At 63.2% G+C, this 16,912-nt stretch overlaps 2 protein-coding genes across 6 annotated transcripts; one reads left to right on the top strand and one right to left on the bottom strand.

Annotated features, from left to right (window-relative positions):
• Window positions 1–130: 130 nt before the first annotated feature.
• PIERCE1 (piercer of microtubule wall 1) lies at window positions 131–5,769 on the bottom strand. 4 transcript variants are annotated; one of them, XM_086324176.1, is made up of 3 exons: window positions 5,586–5,769; window positions 4,558–4,636; window positions 131–1,732 (listed from the first exon to the last, which is right to left on the bottom strand). In XM_086324176.1, exons 1-3 carry the CDS (start codon window positions 5,726–5,728, stop codon window positions 1,640–1,642), a joined length of 315 nt encoding a protein of 104 aa, XP_086180302.1. In that variant the 5' UTR covers window positions 5,729–5,769; the 3' UTR covers window positions 131–1,639. The 4 variants fall into 4 exon arrangements, with proteins under 4 accessions (XP_086180302.1, XP_086180299.1, XP_086180300.1 ...); XM_086324173.1 differs by having other exon boundaries at window positions 131–1,665; XM_086324174.1 differs by having other exon boundaries at window positions 131–1,662.
• Window positions 5,770–5,935: 166 nt separating this feature from the next.
• Window positions 5,936–9,866, top strand: MRPS2 (mitochondrial ribosomal protein S2). Of its 2 annotated transcripts, none has more exons than XM_086324153.1 (4): window positions 5,936–6,259; window positions 6,860–6,955; window positions 7,380–7,509; window positions 8,822–9,866. In XM_086324153.1, the coding sequence occupies exon 4, from the start codon at window positions 8,826–8,828 to the stop codon at window positions 9,435–9,437; it is 612 nt and encodes a 203-aa protein (XP_086180279.1). In that variant the 5' UTR covers window positions 5,936–6,259; window positions 6,860–6,955; window positions 7,380–7,509; window positions 8,822–8,825; the 3' UTR covers window positions 9,438–9,866. The 2 variants fall into 2 exon arrangements, with proteins under 2 accessions (XP_086180279.1, XP_086180278.1); XM_086324152.1 differs by lacking the exon at window positions 5,936–6,259 and adding an exon at window positions 6,702–6,767.
• Window positions 9,867–16,912: the final 7,046 nt, after the last annotated feature.

Genomic DNA, 16,912 nt, shown 5'->3' with positions numbered 1-16,912 from the left:
AAGGACACGACCTATCAGTAGATCCTGGCTCCAGCCTCAGCTTTGTATCACTTCTATTAAAGGGACGGATTTTCTCTAGAAACCGTTTCCATCGCAAACGGAAGCTTAAGAATGTTGCTGGAATGTTTACTTTTGCTTCACAAACTTTTTAATGAAGAGATAACTGGCCACGGTGTTTCATTTCCTCCCAAATTAATACATGAGTAAAAACTTTCTTTGGATAAAAACCTCGGTAAACAAGCAGCGTCAACAGCCTCTAACCATTTCGTCTCTCCGGTCCCAACACCTCCCAGGGTTCCTGCAGTGAGCGGTCACAAGGGAAGCGGGACTGATGTCTGGAACGTACGTTCTGTCGGAGAAAATGGTTTTAACGTTTAGTTACGCGGCTGCTTCGGGTCTTACTTCTGGCGGGGTTGTTCGCAGAGCTGCCAGTTGTGCTGCGTGGGCTCCGGGGTTGGGGCACGCCGGAGAGAACCCGAGTCCCCTGCACTGCAAAGCGGACTCTTAACGCCTGGACCACCAGGGAAGCCCCCGAAAATGCTAACTGAGGACGGTCTAAATCATGGTAAATGTTGACTGAGAAGTGACTACATAGATAGGAATCCACTTACGTAGCTACCGCTCAGAGGCTCAGTCGTGTCCGACTCTGCAGCCCCATGGACCCTGGCCCGCCAGGCTCCCGTCCGTGGGGTTTCTCAAGCAAGAATCCTTTTTCTCCTCCTGCGGATCTTCCCAACGCAGGGATCAAACCCACATCTCTCACACCTCCCGCGTTGGCAGGATTTTTTACCACTGAGCCCCACCTGGGAAGCCTCATGTGGATATCACCCCCAACGGCCTTCCCCGGATGAACACAAGCAGGGAGCCCCCTCGCACACATCGCCCCTCAGCAACGAGCGGCACTCGCCAGCCTTCTTTCTGCCTCCACCTGGGCCTTGTTCATGGCCAGGGAGTGCTCAGGGTCACTCCAAGCCTGGCCTGGGCTCTCCCAGTCCCACCTGGAGCCTTCCCCGCTCCAGGGCGCCCCTGCTCCCTCACCGGCTCTCGTCCATACCCCGGGCAGGGGGTCCAGCCCTCCCCCCGCGGCCCAGCAGGCTACTCGAGAACAGAAAACCCCCACAATGTGTCATGAGCATAAAAACAAAGATGCATCCAGATTAGGATGCAGGTGGAGCGCTGCAGGCCTTCCCAGCATCCAGGCCGAGCTCGGGGTCTCAGGATGCCCAGAGCCCTGCGCCCGGGTTACAGATGAGTCAGGAAGTGAGGCCGTGGCAAGAGTTTTAATGGAAAGTCAAGCCATCAGCTCTTTTTCGTCTCAGGCGTAAAACAGAGAAAGCAGAGCATCGCCGCCCCGTCTGCCTGCTTATCTAGAAAGGAAAAGTGTTTTCGGGAAAAGTGGCCAAGTGCGTCCCTTTACGCCTGGGCGAACCATCGAGGACTAGGGTGGACAGCCGTCCAGAGGAGCCGGGAGGCCCCTCAGTCACAGATGGACGGCCTGCAGACCCTGTAGCTGGGGTGGAAGTTGAGCCGGTCATAGGAGGTGATGTAGTTGTCAGGACCTGTTACAATGCTCTTCTCCATGTAGACATTGAGCGTGTTGTTCTGGAACATTCCGCCCACTGCAACTTGTCTAGAAAACTTACACGAATTTGGATAAAACACCTTCTGGAAGTGAGAAGGGGACACGGGTTAGTGGCACGTGGTGGCACTCGAGCAATTGGTCATCAGGCGCCTGTGAAAGGAAAATAAGGATTTGGGAGAAAACACTGTTCCTAAAACTAGAAAACAGAGAGGCCGGGGCGGGGCGGGGGAGCAGGTTTGCAGGATGGCCTCGTTTGCCCCTGGACTTTCCTGGTGACTCGGTCGGTAAAGAATGTACCTGCGATGAAGGAGACCCAGGTTCGACCCCTGGGTCGGGAGGATCCCCTGGAGGAGGGAATGGAGACTCACTCCAGTGTTCTTGCCTGGAGGATCCCACGGACAGAGGAGCCTGGTGGGCTGCAGTCCATGGGTCACAAGAGTCGGACATGATTGGGTGACTGAACCACCAGCACCGCCCCGGTTTATGCCTAACGCCAGGGAGTCATGACGAATGGCGCCTCCCTCCGCCGCTATGGGGGCTGTAACAGCCGGGCGAGGCAGTGCCATCCCGGGTCTGGCTACAGGGCGTCAGGCCGAAGCCATTCCCAGCTCTGCTTCTGCCAACTGTGCAGCCAGGGCAAGTCAATGCACCTCTCTGAACCTGAGCTTTCTACGGAAGAGAAGTGGCCTGAGTAGGTTTCAGCCTTGACAGGGAATCAGAATCTTTTGCAGAACCTTAGAACCATTCTGAGGGCCCCAGCGCACCTGCAGAGGGGGCTCAGGAGGGGCTGCCCTTGCGGGGCGGGGTTGCCGTTTGGACACGGGGGTGCTGCCGGTGTGTGCGGGCACCCAGGGGCGGTGGTCATTTCAGCAACCCAGAGTCGCCAGGTGACCTGGGCGCCTCTGACGGAAGGGGCCTGGACCACTGCGGGACAGGTGGCCCATTCTAGAGTGCCCCTGTGTCAAGAAGCCCACCGGATATTCTGTCTCCTCGACAGGAAGCAAATGCAAAGAAAAATGGCCTTCGGTGTATTCTGGAGGGTTTTTTAGATGTTTTGTTGGCCTGGTGTGTGTGTGTGTTTGTTTTTGGTGTTTCGTGTTTTGTTCTGCTTTGCTGGTTTGTGGGCCATGCTGTGCAGCTTGCTGGACCTCAGTTCCGTGACCAGGGATCGAATTTTCGACCCCTGCGATGGAATCATGGAGTCCTAACCACTCGGCCTCCAGGGCATCCCCGGGCACTTATTTTTCAGAGCAGCAGCTCCCACTTGCCTCCCTGCAGCACACAGCTGCCGTGGTGTGTGTGTCTCACAGCGCAGCGTGTAGAGTGACTGAGCCAGTGTGGGCGGGTTCTCATTAACCAAGTCCACACCACACGCTCAGGTCCACTTTTCGAGCTATACGTTCTGGGTTGTAACAACTGAATAAGGAACGACCTGAATCCACCATTACGGTGTCAGGAAGAATAGTTCCCTTCAGTCTATGTTTTAAAGTGCAAAACACGCATTTTTATTTTCTGTTCCCACATGGGAAGGAAACAGTCCCGCTCGATGAGCCCAGCAGCCACACTCAGGCCAGAAACTGGAAACCAGGCTCCTGATAGAGCAGGTGGACAATAAGCAGAAAAGCTCCTGCTAAACCTGCCTCATGAGAAGCCCTTGCTTCAGGCCCCACTGCCTCCGCCTCGTAAGACCTGTGCACGAAAGCAAAACGTCCGGGCCTGTGTTAGTGAGCATGGGGGCCCTTTGCATGGAAACACCTGATCCCTTGGCTTTGGGAGCATGACCTTTAGTGCTCTGGAAACTTCGTAGGTAAACAATCTCTTTTTCGTTAAGAGCTGTACTCCCTCACGCGAAATAAGTAAAGAAGCGATTATCCAGCTCTTTTTAAATGAGGAGTATCTAGGGGCTCAGTGGTAGAGAACCCGCCTGCCAGTGCAGGAGATGTGGGTTCGCTCTCTGGTCCAGAAAGACCCCACACACCTCAGAGCAATTGAGCCCATGATCCACAACTACTGAGCCTGTGTCTAGAGTCCGGGGCCGCAACTGCTGAAGCCCGTGCGCCTAGAGCCTGTGCTCCGCGTCGAGGGGCCACCGCCCTGAGCAGCCCGCGCTCACCCCAGCTAGAGAAAAGCCCATGCAGCAACAAGGATCCAGCAGAGTTTAAGTCAAAAACATAAACCATGATTTGCTTTAAAAATGAGGGATATTTTGGAAGAAAACCAACGTGGCCCCCCAGGCGGGTGGTCCACTGTCTGGGGTACCCATGGGTGGCTCACACCAGCCCACTGGCCCTTCTCCTAGACGCAGCAGGGCCATCGGAGGACTCGAGGAGGCCCCCTGCCATGTGAAGTCAATCAAAAAGGACTCAACTTCCCCAAAGGTGCACGGAGCCCAGTCCTTTTGGAACCTGAGCTTTCACCACCAGTGCTGCCTCTTAGGGTCACAGCTTAGGTATTACTCCAAAATGAAAGTAGTCCTTCATTTATCTGCCTCAAAACCTACTGCCTATAAGAGCTGGCTCGTCGTATGAATGAATGGGGCCAGTGCATTGGGATGTTGTAAACCAGTCTACAGGCTTCCCCATTGGCTTAGATGGTAAAGAAGCCACCAACCAATGCAGGGGACACAAAAGACCCGGGTTGGATCTCTGGGTTGGAAAGATCCCCTGGAGGAGGAGATGACAACCCGCTCCAGGATATTCCTGCAAGCAAAATTCCAAGGACAGAAGAGCCTGGCAGGCTACAGTCAATGGGGTCCCAAAGAGCTGGACACAACTGAGCAAGCACATACATGCAAGCAAGCCCACCATGCCCCTTTCCCAGCCTTTAAAACGTGTTTGCTAAATTCATTCACTCATTTTTTCTACCCTGTCCTGTTCTAAAAAGATGTGAGGTGATCCCTTTCCATTTGTGATGTTGGAACTCCGGACACACACGCACGCACCCGCCTCCAGAGCCTTTCCTTGCTTCCTCCTTACCGGCATCTCGTGCACAGTGGGGGCTCTGCTACCATAAGCTTGGTTACTGGTCCTGTACACTGAGGGGGGCTCCTTGGTCCTGGCAGATGAAAAGAACACTTTATTTTCCACTCATTTGTTCTAAGTCTGCCCAAGCCACAGCTTTACCGTATTAGGTTGACAGAGCTTTGCAGGCATGCAATGCAGCCGTGAACCTGGGCTCCTTGGGGTGCAGGGCTGGCCTTCCTGGCAGGTTCATTCAGCCTCCCTTGACCCCTCTGCTGACCTCTGCCAAAGCCATAAAGAACTCCCAGGTGGAAAGTGCTGGCCCTCAGCCCCAGCAAGACCTGGCCCATGCTGTCATTCCTGGGGGGGTGTCCAGACCTGGGGGGCCGGGGGCGTGGTGCCCCTCCACTTCTGAGCCTCCAGGAGAAAATGTTCCTGCTGTCTCCAGCCCTGATATCAGCTGGTGGTACAGCCGTGTAACTGAGGGGCTGTGGGCTCCGACACCCCAGTTCTGCCTCATACTAACTATGGGCAAAAGCATATCTTTCTACCTCCCAGTTTCATTTCCCAGCTGGGAAATGAAGATGCTAACAGAGCCGATCCCGGGGGCTTGTAGAGGGGCTAAGTGGGGGTCAGGAAAGGCACTCAGCCTGTCTTAGAGCCCGCAGGGCGCGCGCCCCTCAGCAGCCCGGTGATGAGCGCATCGCCCGCGCATCTCCAGCAGACCACCCTCTCCTCCTCTCGGACAGGACAGCAGGCTGGCCTCGCCCTAGGGGGTGTGGCCGCGATGTGCCCGCGCGCTGACGCCCCTCGGGGCACGCCCCGCCCACGGCCCGGGCGGGAGGTCCGCTGCCTCCACCTGCCCCTCCAGGGTCCCGTGATGGTGTCCGCTGACCTCGCTTTCGACTCTGGGGTCAGGCTGGGGCCTGTGGGCTGAGCCGAGCGCAGGCCCAGCTGGGCACCTGGCTGCCCGCCGGACCAGGAGCACTGGCCTTTCCTCCTTGCACGCAAGGCAGACCCTGAGCGGACTCCCGGGTGCTCACCTGTAGCCCCGAAACCAGGCCGGGTTGTTGAACCTGGCCGGCAGGTCCTCGCTCACGCGGTACCAGTCGCTGGTTTTCTCCGGCGGGGGCCCGGCCTTGGGCTCCTCTGGCTCCGCGCACGCTTTGGGGTCCTCCTCCGACATCCCGCCTCGGTCGCCCCGCGCTCTGGGGGCACAGAAGGAGCGGGCGGCGGCGCGGCGTCCTGTTACTAAGCGACGGCCCGGCCACCCGATGCGCGGGCGGGGTCCTTAAAGGCGCCGCAACCCCCGGGCGGGAGCCACCCACCCCCGCCCCCGCCGGCGGGTTGGGCAGAAGTCCGAGTTCTAGAACCTTCCTTGGCAAGCCCCGAGGCCCTGGCCTGGCTGTGAGAGTAAGGGATCACTTGCTGGGGCCGCAGTCCGGAGGCCCCTGTGCTCTGAAGCTACCGGCGCGAACGCACGCCACGTTTCCCCAAACGCGGGGCGGGTCTCGGGGCACCGAAGACCCCGGCCCGGGTTCATCAGTGGGGCTCGGTGCTCCGAGGCCGCTCTGCTGCGGGGACCCGGCGCTCACCGCGCGGGCAGGGCTGCGCCGTGACCCCCGCACTCCGCCTGCAGACTCGCCGGTACGCTGCGTCTAAGGCTGGACAGCACACTGGACTGACCTGATGGAGCCCTTCTAAGCCACATATTGCTGTAAGAACTGGCCGGACGGGAGCGCGGCCCCCCTGCCCGGCGGGTACCCCCGGACTGCGTGGGGCTCCTCGGCCGTCCGGCCCCGTGCAGGGAGGCGGCGAGGACGCCGGGACGGGGGACGGGGCGGGGAGACGGGCCTCCAGGCCCCGCGCCCGACCGGACCACGGGCCCTGGACGCTACGCCCTCCCTGCGGCTCTGCCCGGGCGGGCCCGGGGTACGGCTCCCTGGGGACCGCGCGCTCGGACTTTGGGCGGCCGGCGGGGCGCGCCGGGCTTCCGGACGAGGCGGCGGCGGCGGCGCAGTGGCACCTCCGGGCCTGCGGGCGGCGCTGCGGCGGGGGCGGCGCGGGACCCGGCGGGAGGAGGAGCCGCTCGTGCGGCTGCGCCGCCGGGCCCCGTCCTGCGTGCGTGCGTGCGTGCGTCCCTCCGCCCGCCCGTTTCCGAGTCCGTCCGCCCAGGATCCGGGCCATGGCGACTGGCGCGGTGCTGCCCCGGCTGCTTGGAGCGGGTGAGGGGCCCGGGGTGGCGGGAGCGGCGGGGACCCCTCCGGGGCTGGGCGGGCGGGGCGGGGAGCGCGCCCTGAGTCCGCTGTCCGCGCAGGTGTCCGGGCGGCGCCCCGAGGCCGGGCCGCGCAGAGAGGCAGGACGCTGGGGAGCGCCGCGGCCGCCGCCGCCCGCGAGCCCGAGCGCGACAGCGGTAAGTGGGCCCTCGGCCCGGGGGGTCGGGCGCCTGAGTCTTCGTGCGGCCCCGGGGGGCGCGGGCCCGGACCCGGGAGGGAGAGCCCCACGCGCCGCACGCGCTGCCGAGGTCTCCGAGTCCCCGCCCCGCCGCCGAGCGGGCCAAGGCCGGCCGGCCCCGAACTGCTGCCTTGAGGGAGTTTCTGCGGGCGGCCGTGGGACTGCGGGGCCCGCAGACACAGACGTCAGCCGGCTTCCTCTTCTCCGAGTGGGCACCTGGCCGGGTTCACCCGGGAGCGAAGCCATGGTCAGATCCGGTCTCCCCGCCCCGAGCCTCCGCACAAGGCCGCGGGGGCCCCCAGCATCTGCCGCCGCCCTCCGCAGGCCCCAGGCTCTGGGGTGCCGGGACCCAGGGCCTGCATGCTCTCCACCTCCCCGCCCAGATCGCAGCGCCCGGATCCTGAGCGAACCCCTCAAGCACTCCGACTTCTTTAACGTCAAGGAGCTGTTTTCCGTGCGAAGCCTCTTCAACGCCCGGGTGCATCTGGGCCACAAGGCCGGCTGCCGGCACAGGTGAGATGCCCTGGTGGACGTGGCTCGGCCAGGGCGCTCGCGCCCCGCCTTGAAGTCCGGGTCCCCCTGTTCAGTTTGTTTTCAGAGAGTGTACCTCCCTTTCCCTCCGCATGGGATCGTAGAGTCCCCGGAAGGGACGGGTGCTTATTCTCAGAATCAGCTTGCTCCTCCCCCCAAAGCCTCCCGTGGGGCTCATGGTCCTCCGCAGGGGCAGGGCGGCTGGTTGTAAGCTCTGTAAGCCGGCGATGGATGGGCGCTGGCAAGGCCACCCTCTTGGAGGGACGTCCCAAGGGCAGGCTGAGGAGCAGTGACTGGCCGTCCTTAAAGGTGGCCCTTGTGAGGGCCTGGTTGAGAGTGGACTGGGGGGGCGCTGCAGAAGTTCAGGGAAGGCGGTGGCCCAGCTGCTTGGGCAGAGCCACAGCAGTGGCTGGGCCTGGGGTGATCAGAGGGGAGCCGAGCAGAGCGGGTGTCTGCGTTCTTCACATTAGAAGCTTGGGTCCCGAGCGGGGTGATGCTTTGGTCACCCCAGGGCAGTGTCAAACAGGTGCCCTCGGAGGAAGCAGCCTGGACCAGGGGCGCCACACCAGGCCCTTCAGAGGACGTGTTGGGCAGAGGGGCGGGGGAGGTCCTGGGCAGGAGCCCGGCGACCGGCACCCCAGAGTCTGGGAGAGGAGGAGGAGCCAGGAAGTGAGAGGGTGTGCTGCTGGGGGTTCTTCCCAGAAGTCTCCCGCGCTGAGGGAGGCTGGGCCTGTGGGGCCTTGGGCGGCGTCTGCGGGGAGGACAGAATCCAGACGGCGGTGAGCAGGAACGTGAACGGGGTGGGAGAAGACGGAACACGAGGGGACAGTCTGGCGCCCAGCCCCTCTGTCCAGGCCCGCAGGTCTGGGCCGCAGGGCTCCCCTCCGAGGCCTGGCTGGTTCCTGCTCCAGCCGGCACCCCCGCCCTGCCGGTCCCCCGGCCCTGGGTGGTCTCCACGGTAAAGCCGTAATAACGAGGGTGGCTGCCAGACAGACAGCCCCGGGCAGGACACTGGATGTCAACGTGTGAGCGTCCATGCAGACGTCCCTGTTGGGTCCTTTCTGTTAGGGTCGTGGCGAGGTGCAAGTTCAGAGGGTAGAGCCGTCTTGCCCGAGACGTGGACACGGCCTACAGCCCAGCCTGCCCTGTTGGTCCAGCCCTCTGACTGCGCCTGGTGGTCACTCCTGGGCCGGGTTCTCACTGTGTCATCACGGGGAAGGCTGCAGATGGTACCGGCCCTGGGGGGGTCGGGGGAGGTGGCCCGGGCAGCTCACGCTGGCCGTGTGTCCGGCAGGTTCATGGAGCCGTACATCTTCGGGAGCCGCCTTGGCCAGGACATCATTGACCTGGAGCAGACGGCCACGCACCTGCAGCTCGCCCTGAACTTCACGGCGCACGTGGCCTTCCGCGGGGGCATCATCCTGTTCGTGAGCCGTGCCCGGCAGTTCTCACACCTGATCGAGAGCACGGCCCGGAGCTGCGGTGAGTACGCCCACACGCGCTACTTCAAGGGTGGCCTGCTGACCAACGCGCCCCTCCTGCTGGGCGCCCAGGTCCGCCTGCCGGACCTCATCATCTTCCTGCACACACTCAACAACGTCTTCGAGCCCCACGTGGCCGTGAGGGATGCGGCCAAGATGAGCATCCCCACCGTGGGCGTCGTGGACACCAACTGCAACCCCTGCCTCATCACCTACCCCGTCCCCGGCAACGACGACTCGCCCCCGGCCGTGCAGCTCTTCTGCCAGCTCTTCCAGACAGCGGTCACCCGGGCCAAGGAGAAGCGCCGGCAGCTCGAGGCCCTGTACCGGCTGCAGGGCGCCCCGGGCCCCCACCCGGCCGACCCCGCTGCCCCGGGAGCACCTTCCCCTGGAGCGCAGGCCCAGCTGGGCGTGGGCCACTCCCCCTGACCCGCCCAGCCTCCTCCCAGAGGAAGGAGCAGCCTGTCCCGAGCTGGGAGTGCCTCCAGACCTTCCAGGCTTTGGGCCGCTGCTACTAGGAACTGCACTCAGCAGTGGCCGCCCGGGGGGCTTACCCGGAAAGGGGGCTTGTCCAAAAAAGACCCCTCGGAAAACACTGTGTCCCCGGAGCGTGAGGCCCTTGTTTCCACCCTGAGATGAGCCCGTGTGTTAGGCGCGTCCGCACAGCAGGTCGACCCTTCTCACGACCCGGGTCGGGGTGTGCGGCCACCTGGTTTCAGGGGCTGTTCTGTAACGTGAGGTTGCAGGGTGAGCACCTCAGAGGATCCCGTCTGGGCTGGGCCAGGCTGGGCAAAGCAGACAACATGGTTGCCGCAGAAATAAAGCTTGGGTCCGGGCAGGGTGGGCCCTGGCCCCGCAGTCTGTTCTCTGTCGTCTCTCTGCATCGGTGCCCACAGGGCATGCGAGGCCCTGCCGCCCCCGGGTCTCTGAGCCTCAGGTGGACCCATGGCTTGTGGCCGTGGGCTCAGCGGGGCGTGGAGGCCTGGTGACATCCCCACGCCCTGGACAGGCCTCCTCCGTGTGGGCGGGGTGGGTGGCCCCTGTTCACAGGGACCTCTTAATGCTCCTCATCACGGGACCCCCCTGGGCAGCACTTGCGTTCCTGGACGGGGTGTGGGGCTCCCAGGACCCCTGACGCCCCAGGAGCCTGTCTGCTGCCCAGGGTCTGGTGGGGTGGATGGACACGCCTATCTGGGAGCCACAGCCGCGCACGGGGGCAGCAGGACGCCCCAGGGCCCACTCTGTCTGAGGCGGGTGTGCACAGTGGAGGTCCCGGTGTCTTCTGGAAGGGTCTCCCGTTCGGAAGGTGAGGGAGTCGCGTGGCAGCCTGAGAGCAGCTGCTGGCAGGCGCTGCTTTAACTCGGGAGCAGGAGATGGAGACGTTCAGAGGCCGCAGACTGAGGGGCCCTGACGGGCTCTCCCACCGCAGAGCGCCTCCGTCAGAGTGCGGGTGCGCGTGCCGGAGCTCGGTGGTAGAGCTCTGCACAGACAGTGTCTCTCTGCCCGGGGGTGCCAGCCTGCACAGCCAAGGCCCTTGGGGCCAGTGCAATGTGAGGTGGCTCACTGGCCGTAGACAGGCCTCCCCAGGGCAGAGGGTCCTTGCACCCTTCAGAAGCAGGGCATCTAGGGAAGGCGACATGGGGCACGGGCAGCTGAGATGTGGGCCTGGGCCGGGAGGAGCAGCCCAACCGCCCCATTCCCTGGAGGCCCGCACGGCCCCAGGTGCCTCTCCCCTGAGAATCCCCTGGAGCCTGTGCGGGACACAGGCCGGCGAAGATTAGCGGGGACAGTGGGAGTGTCTAGGTCGCCAGCTGTGCCGCCTGCCCTGGGCCGCTGGGAGCCGTGGGCCCCGGGTGGTTGCCCTGAGCAGGGGACTCACCAACCAGGCGGACATGGGTGAGCTGCACAGTCTAGGCACACAGGCCCGGCAGGGAGGTGTGGAGCCAGGGTGAGGGCCGGCCCGGGCCCTCCCAGGGGGCGTGGCGCAGGCTCCCACCCCGGCTGGGGGTCGGCATCCCACCAGGCAGCACAGCTGGTGGTACTTGTGTCTCCTCACAGCCTCTGCGTACAGAGGCATCCGCCCAGCAGGACGGACCCCAGAGGGGCCGCCTGGAGACGGACCCCGAGAGGCCGGGAGCTCCGAGGCTGACGGTGAAGGCCCTCCCCTCCCGCTGCCCATCAGACCTGCCCTGGCCGGCTGGTGTCCTGGGGCCCAGGAGAGCCGGGTCCTGGGGCCAGAGTGGGTGAGGCCGGCGCAGCGCGCCACCACCTGCGCCACAGAGGCTCGGGTGGGCGTGGGCGCGGAGGGCGGCCAGGCCTGGGGGTCTGGGGCCAGACGCCACCTGGCCCTGCTCCCGGGTCCAGCGCAGACTGCCTCCAGGCCCAGGCCCGACCCAAGGAGCTGGGCTCCTCCTTCACCCCCCGGCGCCATCCACGCCTGGCCCTGGTCGCGTGCCAAGGCGATTCTTCGCATTTCAGGACGTGAGCCCGAGTATTCTCGCTGTTTGCATTTTGAACTGTCCCGCTTTGTCTAAAAATGAGCCCTGTGTGTAAATGGATCCTCCCGGAAGCTGGATGAGCTCCTCGGGGTGGGGGTGGGCACAGCAGACCCCCTGGAGGAGCCGCTGGAGCACCAGGTGCCCGCCTCCTGGGACAGCAACCCCTCGTAAGTCACCAGCTTCCCACGCACCTACGAGCCTTCCCCCCGCCCGGCAGGTCCTGGACCCGCCTTCTCCCTCCCCCGCCCCCCGCAACCCCCTGCCCAGCAGGTCCTGGGCCCGCTGTTCAAGAGGCGAGCGCCCCAGCCCAGCGGCCCAGTGACCAGCTGTGTGGCTTGGGGAAGTCTCTACCTCTCTGAGCCGCTCCATACGCGTGGACGGTGCGGCCTCCTGGCCCTGCGGAAAGGGCTCCCAAGGGACGGGGTGGTTTCCGTTGAGCTTTTCCTCCCCTGTGAAGAAGCTCTCTGCCTCCAGCCCTGGGGCAGAGCCGTCTCCCCACTTGTAAAGGAAGTTCAGGATCCTATCTTGGGGTCCCCTCCGGGGAGCAGCCGGAGCAGGGATCACTGGGGGCTGGCAGAGAGCCCCAGGCCACTCAGGTGTCTGTAAGGTGCTGGTTGGGGTTCATTCATTCAGCAAATCCGTATGCAGCACCGGCTGTGTGCAGCGCAGCCGGGCCGGAGCAATGAACAGAGCAGCCGCGGCCCTGCCTGCCCTCCTGCATTCCCTTTGGTTGGGGGGGAGGTCAGAGTGGGGGTGGGGGGGCCAAGAGTGGGGTGGGGGGCCCAGAGTGGGGCTGGGGGTGGACAGGAGTGAGTCAGGCTCCCCAGGAAGGGAGAGGTGGTCACCGTGGAGAGAGGGCTTGCTCCAGCTGAGACTGCCCGCCCCTCACTGCTGACCAGGCCTTGGCGTCCAGATGGGCGGGGCGAGCCCAGAAGCCCGGCCCCCAGGGGGTGCCAGGGGAGGGCCGAGAGGAAGGAAAGGCCAGGCCCTGACTCTGCTGCCCGCCCGCCCACCCCCAGTGCCATCTCCTCCATCCTGGGCACCTGGCTGGACCAGGGCTCGGAGGACTTCTGTCAGCCCCCCGAACCTACCCTGCCTCAGGTGGCTGGTGGCCTACTTGCCGCTCAACATGCCCAGCTCTGACCTGGAGCGCTGGGCCCACCTCCTCCTGGCCCAGCTGGAGCATGCGGACCTTGGCAAGGCAGAGCCGGAGGGGGAGGCGGGCTGGGGGACACAGGGGGAGCAGAGATTGGCCTCAGACCGCCCGTGTGGGCACCACCGTCCGGGACCACAGTCTGGCGCTTCTGGCACAGGCGGCAGGATGTTCCCCGTCTTTGGAAGGCAGGCTCAGGGACCTCCTGCAGCCTCACCACATCTCAGGATGTGGAACTGCCCCCAGCAGCAGCCCCGACACAACCCGCAGACCTCGATCCGCAGCAGAAGCAGCAGCAGATGAAGCCGCTCCGAGCCGGAGGCGCCCCGTCAGCGTCTGGAGGGACCGTCGAGCAGGAGCACCCAGGGCTGCATCCCGGCGGCGCCTGCTCCCAAGGAGATGCTGACCGCCTGGGCCCACCGCCGCGCCCGGAGACCAGTCTACCCGTCGCCCCCACCCTGGACTTCCTTTCCCTTCCCTGTCATTGTCTCTGTTTTTAATTTTACTATTTCGTTTCTTATCGTTTACGGTGTCTTTTGTTTTTGTTTTATCTATCTTAATCGAAGAATAGTTACAGCATCGTGCTGGTTTTTCTCCCGCATCAGCGTGAATTGGCCACGAGCACACGTGTGTCCCCCCATCCTGAACCTGCCTCCCGCCTCCCCGACCCCATCCTGCCGGGTCGTCCCAGAGCACTGGCTCGGGTGCCCCGCTTCACGCACCCAGCTCGCACTGGCCGTCGATTCTGCGTGTGGCAGTGTGCCTGTTTCAGTGCCATCCCCTCCAGTCATCGCACCCTCGTCTGCTCCCGAGTCCACAGTCTGCTCTCTGTGTCCGTGTAGTCTCTGCTGCCCTGCGTGCAGGGTTGGCATTGCCATCTTTCTCAGTTCACATGTAAGCATCAATGTAAGCACGATGTAAGCATGTCTTCACACTAGCAAGTCTTTTTTATTTTGAGTTGTGCGCTTCTGGAGCGAGGCAGACGCTCTCAGTCTACAGCCCTCCCCACGGCCTCAGCGGACGGGTTTCCTCCTGAGAAGGGAAGCCGAAGCGCTCGCTGCCCTCCCCCCCAGCCCTAACGCACTTTCTCTCTCTGCTCTTCCCCCTGCTCTGGGTGCTTCCTGGGAGCAGAATCGTACAAGGTCACTTTTTGTATCAGCCACATGTTTCAAGAGGGGAGTAGTTAACTTTTGTTTTCTTTTTTAATTGGAAGTAGCGATGGCACCCCACTCCAGTACTCTTGCCTGGAAACTCCCATGGACGGAGGAGCCTGGTGGGCTGCAGTCCATGGGGTCGCTAAGAGTTGGACACAACTGAGCGACTTCACTTTCACTTTTCGCTTTCACGCATTGGAGAAGGAAATGGCAGCCCACTCCAGTGCTCTTGCCTGGAGAATCCCAGGGACGGGGGAGCCTGGTGGGCTGGCGTCTATGGGGTCGCACAGAGTCGGACACGACTGAAGCGACTTAGCAGCAGCAGCAGCAGCATTTTTGTTATATGAAAGGGAAATTTCGGGTGAGTTAAAGCTAAGATATACAAATTGAAGTCTTTTTTGTAAATATCTGTACAGTCTCAGGGTGGAGACCCCTGCTCTAAGTGTGGCCCCAGAGCCAGAAGATAGAGGGAAGCGCCTGGCTCCTCCTGCGGCCAAACAGACAAACATGCAGAGAGCTGGGAGGACAGACCACGGGCCGGGACAACGTCCCTCGCGTCCCAGGGCCAGAGAGCGGCTTGACACCCCTGTGGTCCCTGGATCTTGAAAGTCAGTGTTCTAAAACGGGACAGAGGACAGACCCGTGCACGGCTAACGAGGCGACGCACGTGGTTGGTGTATGTCTGAGACGCTCGGCCTCTGGCGACAGGAGAATGTAAATACTGGAGACGGCTGTGTCGCCCCTGCACCGGCAGGTTTCCAGGCTGGTGACGACCAGCGCTGGGGATAACGTGAGGAAGAGAGGCCAGCAGACCCCTGCAGGGAGGTGTGGAGGACACGCCTCTCTGGGAGAACCATGCGTGGGACCCCAGGGCTCCACAGGTGCATCCCTTTACCTGCAGAGCGACTCCTAGGAGCCCACCCACAGGGACCCTCGCGTGATGCGTGCACACGTGTGCCTGTGCACTTGGGGTGTCGGGGGGGAGGGTCCCAGGGGCGTGTACCTACAAAGCGACTCCTAGGAGCTCACCCTAGGAATCCTCACAGTCTGTCACGGATGCGTTGTCAAGAGTCTCCATCAATGCGCTGGTTGAAATAGCAGGAGACTAGAAACACTCATGTCTGTGGAGAGGGGATGGGATCCACCAGGCGTAGTCCGCATGGACGAGTGAATGCCCCATGGCTGCTAAAGTGGGTGCTGGCAGAGAGACTCCAGGGTGGTCTTACCTGAGACACGTGGCCCAACCCTCTGCACCCAGGATCCCGGCTATGAGACACATGGATGTGATGTCAACAGGGAGACACACAGAGACGTGCGTGGATCTGCATGTGAGAGATGAGAGAGGAGAGAGAGAGAGTGGAGAGGCCTCCAGGGGGATGCTCACACCACACCTGCTCTGGGTGGTACTTAAACTTGTTATAAGGTGTGTGTGTGTGCGCATGCGTGTCTTTCTGTGTGTGCACAGGCACAGAATTTTGTGCAGACACGTGCTGCATGGCTGTGTGACGTGAGTGTACGTGTGTGCACACATGTAACACGCATGTGAGTGTGTTGTGCTGATGTGTCTCCTGTGCACGCTCACATGTGTACATACATCTGTCCGTGTGCATGTGTGTGTGTGCATGTGAGTCTGTGAGTGTGTGAGTGTGAGTGTATCTGCCTGTGCACAGGTAGGGAAGGCTCCAGGCCGTTCCCACGCTGCACAGCTCTGACTCCAGTGGTGGGTGGTCCCATCCCCCCCAGACCCCAGAACCTTCTATGACCCCTCCCCCTGACAGTGCAGCCACCCTGCTGGGGGCGCATCACCCTGAGGACGAGGCCGGGGCTCCCCTCCTGGGAGGTCCCGCTGCTCAGCCTTCTGTGTGTCCCCCCTCTGGTGGCTCCTCACACACAGTGGCCCCTCCTCGCTGTCGGGTGGCAGGAAGGAACGTCTACTCCATGCAGTCAGCCTGGCGTGGGCACTGCCCCCTGAGAGTCCCCAGAACCGTCCCTCTCGCTGGTCCTGGCAGCGCCACCTGTGTGCGCTTCCTGGCCAGTCGAGGCCCAGGTGAGGCTCGTGGCGAAGACCTGAAGGTGCGGCCGGACCAGGGGGCTGGTCAGCTCAGCGTGAGACGGAGACGATCCTGGTGATCCGGGGCTAGTGCCATCACCCCTGATATGGGGAGGGGGTGGGAGGGGCCGGGCAAGGAGGATGTGGGGGTGGGCCATCAGAAGACCCGTCACGGGGGCTTCATGGGCACCCCCACACTGGTGAGGGGCTTGCACTTGGGGGACCCCCTGTCTGGTGTCTCCTTGTCAGGAGGGAACACAGAGTGCCCGGGGCCTCTCGTCTGCCTGGGGGGCTTTCTGTGTCCAGGAGGGCCCAGGTGAGCTGGCTGAACCCACTGGGGAGTCGCACTGACCCTGTGTAGAGGGACCCTTTGTCCCTAGTCTCCAGGGAGGCTGGGCTGGGGTCCCCTCCCACCACGAGAAAGGAGACCCTGGTCACCATCAGCTGGCTGTCAGGTGGCACGTTGCCCCAGGGGGATCTGGGGAAATGGCGGGGTCAGCGTCAGAAGAGGCCAGAAGGTCCCTGCTGACGCGGTCCCCTGACCAGGGACAGCGCCTGTGTGCAGCCAGGCCTGGGTGGGGGACCAGCAGTCATCCCAGTCTGGGGCCCAGTGTCGGGCCATCCTTGTCCCGTGTGTCTGGGCCAGCCTGGCCCCCTTCACTCCCACCTTGGCCTCCAGCTTGTGGGGCGATCCCCACCTGCACACGTGTCCCCACCTGGGCCTGGGGCTGACCCTGCCACCCTCACACCTTCCCCCTCACACACAGGACCACCCAAAGCCTGTGCTCCTGGGCATCAGACCCCTCCCCCCAACCACACAACCACCCAAACCTGAGCTTGTGGGCATCAGACCTGCAGAGACCCCCCGGGACCTCGGGCAGAGCTGCCAGCACCCACCTCTCCCCGGACCCCCAGGCCCATCGGACAGAGACACACACCATGGGGACCCAGGACGCGAGCGGTCCTCTGGTCCTTCCTGCAAGGCTTCCACCTCCCTGTCCTCCCCTCTCACCCGCCGAGGGGCCCCACAGACAGGCAGAGCCACTGGG

The sequence above is a fragment of the Bos grunniens genome, chromosome 11 (genome assembly GCF_055505025.1).
Source record: "Bos grunniens cultivar Pamir isolate PY7600 chromosome 11, Bosgru_T2T1.0, whole genome shotgun sequence".
Lineage (NCBI taxonomy): Eukaryota > Metazoa > Chordata > Mammalia > Artiodactyla > Bovidae > Bos > Bos grunniens.
Note: the sequence above shows the minus strand (reverse complement) of the source record. Positions and strands in the feature narration are given on the sequence as shown.

What these genes read in the sequence shown, in the direction of transcription:
- MRPS2 (XM_086324152.1), top strand. Translation starts at nt 6,728, where the DNA reads ATGGCGACTGGCGCGGTGCTGCCCCGGCTGCTTGGAGCGG. An exon ending in CGAGCCCGAGCGCGACAGCG is followed by an intron (nt 6,956 to 7,379) that starts GTAAGTGGGCCC and finishes CTCCCCGCCCAG; the next exon opens with ATCGCAGCGCCCGGATCCTG. An exon ending in AAGGCCGGCTGCCGGCACAG is followed by an intron (nt 7,510 to 8,821) that starts GTGAGATGCCCT and finishes TGTGTCCGGCAG; the next exon opens with GTTCATGGAGCCGTACATCT.
- PIERCE1 (XM_086324173.1), bottom strand. Translation starts at nt 5,728, where the DNA reads ATGTCGGAGGAGGACCCCAAAGCGTGCGCGGAGCCAGAGGAGCCCAAG. An exon ending in GCCTGGTTTCGGGGCTACAG is followed by an intron (nt 4,637 to 5,585) that starts GTGAGCACCCGG and finishes TTCATCTGCCAG; the next exon opens with GACCAAGGAGCCCCCCTCAG. An exon ending in CCACTGTGCACGAGATGCCG is followed by an intron (nt 1,666 to 4,557) that starts GTAAGGAGGAAG and finishes TCTCACTTCCAG; the next exon opens with AAGGTGTTTTATCCAAATTC.